This window comes from Dermacentor silvarum, unplaced genomic scaffold (genome assembly GCF_013339745.2).
Source record: "Dermacentor silvarum isolate Dsil-2018 unplaced genomic scaffold, BIME_Dsil_1.4 Seq985, whole genome shotgun sequence".
In the NCBI taxonomy this organism is placed as follows: Eukaryota; Metazoa; Arthropoda; class Arachnida; order Ixodida; family Ixodidae; genus Dermacentor; species Dermacentor silvarum.
In genome coordinates this window covers 1836-8078 of record NW_023607057.1, presented here as the reverse complement: position 1 = coordinate 8078, position 6243 = coordinate 1836, and the positions used below count along the sequence as shown (strand labels likewise).

At 44.8% G+C, this 6243-nt stretch overlaps 1 protein-coding gene across 1 annotated transcript; it reads right to left on the bottom strand.

The window, feature by feature from the left end:
• Positions 1-1590: 1590 nt before the first annotated feature.
• Positions 1591-5932, bottom strand: LOC119435882 (DNA excision repair protein ERCC-6-like). The gene is made up of 2 exons (XM_037702581.2): positions 5414-5932; positions 1591-2212 (listed from the first exon to the last, which is right to left on the bottom strand). Exons 1-2 carry the CDS (start codon positions 5683-5685, stop codon positions 1774-1776), a joined length of 711 nt encoding a protein of 236 aa, XP_037558509.2. The 5' UTR covers positions 5686-5932; the 3' UTR covers positions 1591-1773.
• Positions 5933-6243: the final 311 nt, after the last annotated feature.

The window sequence follows — 6243 nt, the reverse complement described above, 5'->3', positions numbered from 1 at the left end:
CGAAGGCAACTTTGTACTTTTTTCTGCAAAAACCAACCAATTAACAAGGCTAAGTTGACGTAAGACTCCAAAATTCAATCTTTCTGTGAAATCTGAGGAAGAACAGTGCAGCGGTAAGTGCAATCGTTTCTTAGAACATTTTAAACCTTTGAAGGTTTTTGCCGTATCTGTACGGCGGCGGTTTTCTGTCCCGCAACATCTTTGCCGTACGGGTACGGTTTCGATCCTCCGTTTGAAATTTCGCGCCATAATGACGATGCATGCTCACCGGGAGGTGCTGCCACCTTTTAGGACTTACAAGAAGCGTTTGACATTTGTGCTACCTTCTTGCAGAGATAAACAGAACTGATTTCTAGTTTCAGCGCGTGCGTCGCACAGACTGCGGCAACACCCCTTTCGCGGTTTCGGTTTCGCCGCGTGATCGCAACGGAGGCGCGCGAAACGTTTGAAGGGGCGGCGGAAGTTGATTTCTACCTTTATTGGCGCTGCTCTTAGCTTGTTTATCAGCGCCGCTCACGAGGTATTCTCGCTCTCTGTGGCAACGCGCTTACGTGGTTTCGGTTGCGCCGCGTGATCGCAACGGAGGCGCGCCAAACGTGAGTTTTCTCTCTGTCGGCACTCTCTTGCAGGGGCGGCGGAAGTTGATTTCTATCTTGATTGGCACTGTCTTGGCTTGTTTATCAGCGCCGATCACAAGGTATTCTCACTCTCTGTGGCAACACACTTACGCGGTTTCCGTTCCGCCGAATGATCGCAACGGAGGCGCACGAAACGTGAGTTTTCTCTTTGTCGGCACTCTCTTGCAGATGTGGCGGAAGCTGATTTCTACCTTGATTGGCGCTGCTCTTAGCTTGTTTATCACCGCCGCTGACGAGGTATTCTCGCTCAGAGGGTGCCTCAGACCTCTGCCCAAGGCAGCTGCACGCAGAGAAGATGTCATGTGTGTGCCAACACAACTCGTCGCCCCAAGAGGAGAACAGACACGCGTTTTTGGTGTGCAGACTGCGATAAGGCGATGTGCGTAGAACCGTGTTTCAAGGAATACCACACTCTGAAATACTATTGAACATTTGGAGTTCTGAGTGATGCCGACATCAAAATACTGTTTCTAATTTTTTTATTTATTCCCGACTTTATACATTCTGTACATTCAATATCTGCAATAAAGTAATTTGACCATCTGGGAAAGTTTTTTTCAAAATAATTTGACCTTCAAAGGGTTAAGCAAAATATGAACGTCCCTGTACGTGATTATAGAAATCCCTATACCGTGCAAAATAAAAAAAAAATCTCATTTCATTTCTTCTGTTCGATTCACGTCTGACCTTATGGCAACAAATGGTTGCTCGTGTTATGCAGCGAGAAGCTACATGTTTAATTAAAAATCAATTCAACCTTCAGTAGCTAATCTTCAGTACCTAGACATAGCATACATCAAACAACCAATTCTGATTTTGGACCCTATTTTTTGCTAACAGAGGTGTTCGGTTTTCGTTTCTTCTGCATACAATTAATTAAAGATTGGTGTTTTTTGTTGCATCCAACTAACCACTTGCCAAATGAAATCCGTAAAGTGTGTTTCAATGCTCCTTTACGTGGTTCACATTGTTTTATTAAATATGCAATAAAAGGTTGCCACTCTAGCAACGCAGCAGTATGATTTACTAATGCAGTTTAACTTACTCAAATCCCAGTCTGCACTACACTGGCTTGAAGAAACAGCAGCAGACTGCCTTGAGCCCGCATGCTCTGTCCCGCACATGTTGGAATGAACTATCGGAACTCAGGCCGGAGCTTCCAGACTCCCTCGCCGTCTCCCTGCCTGTGGAACTCGCAGATCTTGCTGAGCAGGGCCTTAAACACAGGTGCCCTGCCATGCACTTTGTCCTTGAAGGCAGCCAGCACTTCACTGGTGCTTGCCTGCCCATCCACGCTTGCACCAAAGGCCACAAAGGTCTGCAGATCCGAAAGGAGCTCATCAAATTCCCCATCCCCTGTCTCCAGAAAGGGTTCAGAAGACTCGGCAGGCTTTCTAGCTCGGATGCAAGCAAGCAATTCGCTCGAAGATGCAGGAGTTGACGATGCCTCTTCTTGAGTGAAGACGTTTGGTTCCTTGAGCATAAGCGAGTTTGGTTTTTTCATGGGTGGCTTCGATTGAGATGATGTGGCTGGTGCTGCCTGACCTGTGGCTTGCTTCTGGCCAAAACGAGGCCTGGAAAAAACAAGGCATTAATTAGGGCTAGTTGGTCTTTCATAGTGTGATCCTTAATAGCACTTAAAAAGACAGGCATTGATATCGAAGAAAAGGCGTATTGAGCTAATAATGAACTTGACCAAGGCATTGATTCGAGCTAGTTGGTCTGTCATACTGGGATCCTCATAGCACTTAAAGGGAAACTCCAGCGATTTTTTCACCATATCAGGGTAATGACAATTTTATGTTCCTCATCCTCCTGCCACGCGTATGAGAGTAGAATTTCTTCACAAATTCAAAAATTATTTTAAATGAGCCAAGAAATTGCACTGTAGGAATCAATGTTATGCAAAGCGTTCTGCAAATCGATTCCAGGTGGACCAATGTGTTTGTGTGAATTGAATAGTTGTGTGTGTGGGTCCCGAGCGTATGTGTCTGTGATTACAGCAGCATGACGACCACCACACTGAACATGATCGTAAGGTGGCAATGGCATGAACTCTACGCCAGCCATTCTATGCGAGCTTACGACATGGCAATTGTTGGGTTCTATTAGGCAGTCAATGAGTGCAAGTGAGAGCAACACGAATTGTGACGTCATCAGCGACTATGTGTTATGCAATCGTATGCATGGCTATGTCATGTGGTGTATGTAAAATGATGAGATTTTTACTATAGCAAGGAAATGCTAAAGCATGATTAACTTGATATGAAGCCGGAACGTCCGACAATTTCTACATAGCATGCTATGAGTAAAGTCTAAACCCCACGCAAGCGATCTTGCATGTGATGGCGACAGAGATGGCTGTTGCGTCCACTGGTTGCCTACAAGTCAAACACGAGCGACGGCTACATGATGGCTCTCTAGAGTTGCCTGTATGAGGGCAGCAAAACTGGCGTGACGCATGATCTAATATTTTAAGTTGATATCTTTTGTATACTGACCAACATTTCTGAAGGTCTTGCAGTCGGTCTTTTATCTTTTCCAGTACGAAAGTTTGGTTGTTTGCTCCTTCCGTACGACAACCAGTAGTACTTGACAGAGGTAGTGCTTATTCTGGCTTCACACTATTGGCTATTCGCTCATAGCACTTCTGGGCGATTCCATACTCTATTTATAACTGGTTTAAGAAATTGCAGATCCTCAGTGAGTTTTCTCAACAGAATGTGGACTCTATGTGAAAACTCGCTACAGGAATGTCAAATACGAAAACCAGCTGTTTCATGTCTAGCTTACTTGGAAAGCACCTATCCAGCGAATGAAAAAGATATGCCTGATGTAAAACATTGTAAAAAAAAAAACATGAAAGAAGTGAAGCCTACTCATGAGAGCATACTGGCACCAAGAACAAACAGCTATTTTACTAAAATACTTTAGACATACAATTCAAACTAGTGCAGGTTTAGGCAAAAGTGTTTCAAGATGTATGTAACATCTGGACTGGGTTGTCTTCTGGCGAGAATCGCACCACAGCAACAGCAGTCAAAGAACATTCAATGCATGCGAGGCTGGGCTGAGAACAAGTTTACTGGCCCACTTTCTCCGCGATTCACAGTAAAAAAGCAATAGCAAAAAAACTTTTGATGCCCAGACGCCCTAGAAAAAGTTCACTCTTTATGCTTTCGGTGCGAATGTACCACGCCAGGCAAGTCTGGAATCCAATCCAATCTGTTAGCTTTACGGGAAGTATCTGACAGAACTACTCTAAGCACACTACTTCGAACGTTTCACCTTGTCCTCGTACGCCTCCACCCCTTTCAATCAGTTCTCCAGATAACTTGTTAGTTAACAGGCGAAGTTGGAATAACTCTCGTCTAATATTTCTTCACTGCTTCTCAGAACTTCAAATGGAAGGTTTCAGATGAAGGCCTGCATTTTCTCAGATGTGTATCCTTTATGTCTGCATAACATTCAGCTTCCTTAGGGCCCAGTTAGGTAGTAATACTGTTAGAAGCGTTTAGGCCATGGCGACTGTTCAAAACTCATCCTCGTGAATGTCCACAGAAAAGTGGTTAAATATAACCCTAATTCACTTTTGACTACAAAAGCTGCAGAAATCCTCTCATGTCATAACTAAAGAGTTTTCATGCATCATCTTCCCACTGTAGTGACAACTTCAGCTGTTCAACCTGCAATATTTTCTGCTATTACATGCTTTTCTCTTTCCAAGAATTTTAGTTTTACAGAGCCACCGTTTCAGCAATCTCAGCGCAATAATAAATGAAAATAGCTCAATCACCATAATTACCTGACGTGGTGGCGTAGTGGCTTTGGCGTGGTGCTACAATACAATCCCATCTGCGGAGGCCACATTTCAATGCATTTCTATGAGGGCGAAATGCAACAACGGCTGTGCACTGGGTGCACATTCGTTAGAGAACCCCAAGGTGGTCAAAATTAATTGGGAGTCCCCGACTATGACGTGCTTCATAATATCTTGCTTTTGGCACGTAAAACCCCAGAATTAAATTAAAAACAGAATTTAGACTCAGCAAGGTGCACTCGGACTTTACTCAGCAAAAATCACACTTGGGCTGCTTCATGCAGTGTCATGAGCTCCTGGAATCACACTTACTCAGGATCATTCCCAGTCACAGATTTACTCAGACTTGTGGGAATCATGCACTCAGACTCAACCAAATCTCACGGAAAGCGGGCTCAGACACAATAGTTTGTAACTTCACCTGACTCCGAATAGGCTGCTTACTCAACAAATATACAAACACAACTCAGAGCTTGATTCAGTAGTCAAATATCCATGTGCTGGCATCAGAATCTGTGGGTTATACAGGGATGTGTGTTTTCCTTATAAAATCGCAGAAAAGTGATCTTGTGCTTTCTACTGCTCTGATGTTACTGAAGTTCTGCAGACAGATCACATTTTATTGTTTGAGTCATTCCCTGCAACACTTGGCACAAATACACAGCGAACTTTTCATTTTAAAAATGCGAAGTTGCTTTTGTCTATGGGGAAAATAGCTGCTGCCTCTCGGAAGCCCAGAAAGCATCCATTCTGGGTGGGTTGCCACTGGTATCATAGGAGCAGGCAACAAGCGCCAACCCTTCTCAAATGGCTGCCTTCCATAGCTGCCGACATGTTGACAACAGTGATATTCTTTTTGTCATACTTTTCCATATACAAGAAAAACCTTAACTGTAACTGACAACAGGCATGAAGCTCTACATAAATTGCATTGATATCTCAGTGAACAACCAACCTGGGTGGAGCCCCTGACATGCCGTGCAGACCTGTCCAGGTGGGCACTCCTGACATAGCCGACAGGCAGCGCCTGCGGGACTCTCGTAGTCGCCGGATGGCTTGTTGGGCAACCCGCTCCGCTTCACCCTCCACCAGGGCATAGTCAGGGGCTGCAGAGTCCATGATCACATCGTGTCGCATGGCCGAGTGCACGCCTGCAAGGTTCGTCACAATGTGCTCAATTGATTTTCCGAGATGCCGACTGTGTCTTTGTATTGCAATATATATCATGCAGTGATACAACCAGCCACTTGAAAGACCTCACCAAGTTAGCCGCTGAACACAGTTAGTAGAAGCATCTATTACTGGCCATACTAGCTGGAAGGGTTCTCTGACATTCATATAAAACCTTCCTGTAGCAAACTTCTGGCACCGAGTGAGATCAAACTAGTATCTTGTAATGTTGCAGAGATGCAGGAAGTATTGTCCTTGTCACCTCGCCACACGATTGTGTCTTTTTCACGAACCCCACTACTATTTTCCCCAGCTGCGTAATACACTTCACCCTCCTCCGCCCCCATGAACCTTTCCGTCAAATTTTCAACAGTTTAGGTGTACAATGACTTCATGGAAATACCATGAAAATCTGTGTTGCAAAACTTTCTGCTTTTAAAAACCAAACTGCTGTCATAATGCAACTGACATTGGGGGCGAGCTCCACCACTGGAAAAGCTGGTATGAGGGGTCACGGGGACACAGCGGCCACGTCGTCTGCTTCGGAAGCGCCGAAGCGTGTTGAAAATGAAAGTTTATTGCCCACCTGAGCTACGGTTCTGATTACGTGGGGAT

What these genes read in the sequence shown, in the direction of transcription:
- LOC119435882 (XM_037702581.2), bottom strand. Translation starts at nt 5,685, where the DNA reads ATGATATATATTGCAATACAAAGACACAGTCGGCATCTCGGAAAATCA. An exon ending in ATGTCAGGGGCTCCACCCAG is followed by an intron (nt 2,213 to 5,413) that starts GTTGGTTGTTCA and finishes TGTTTTTTCCAG; the next exon opens with GCCTCGTTTTGGCCAGAAGC.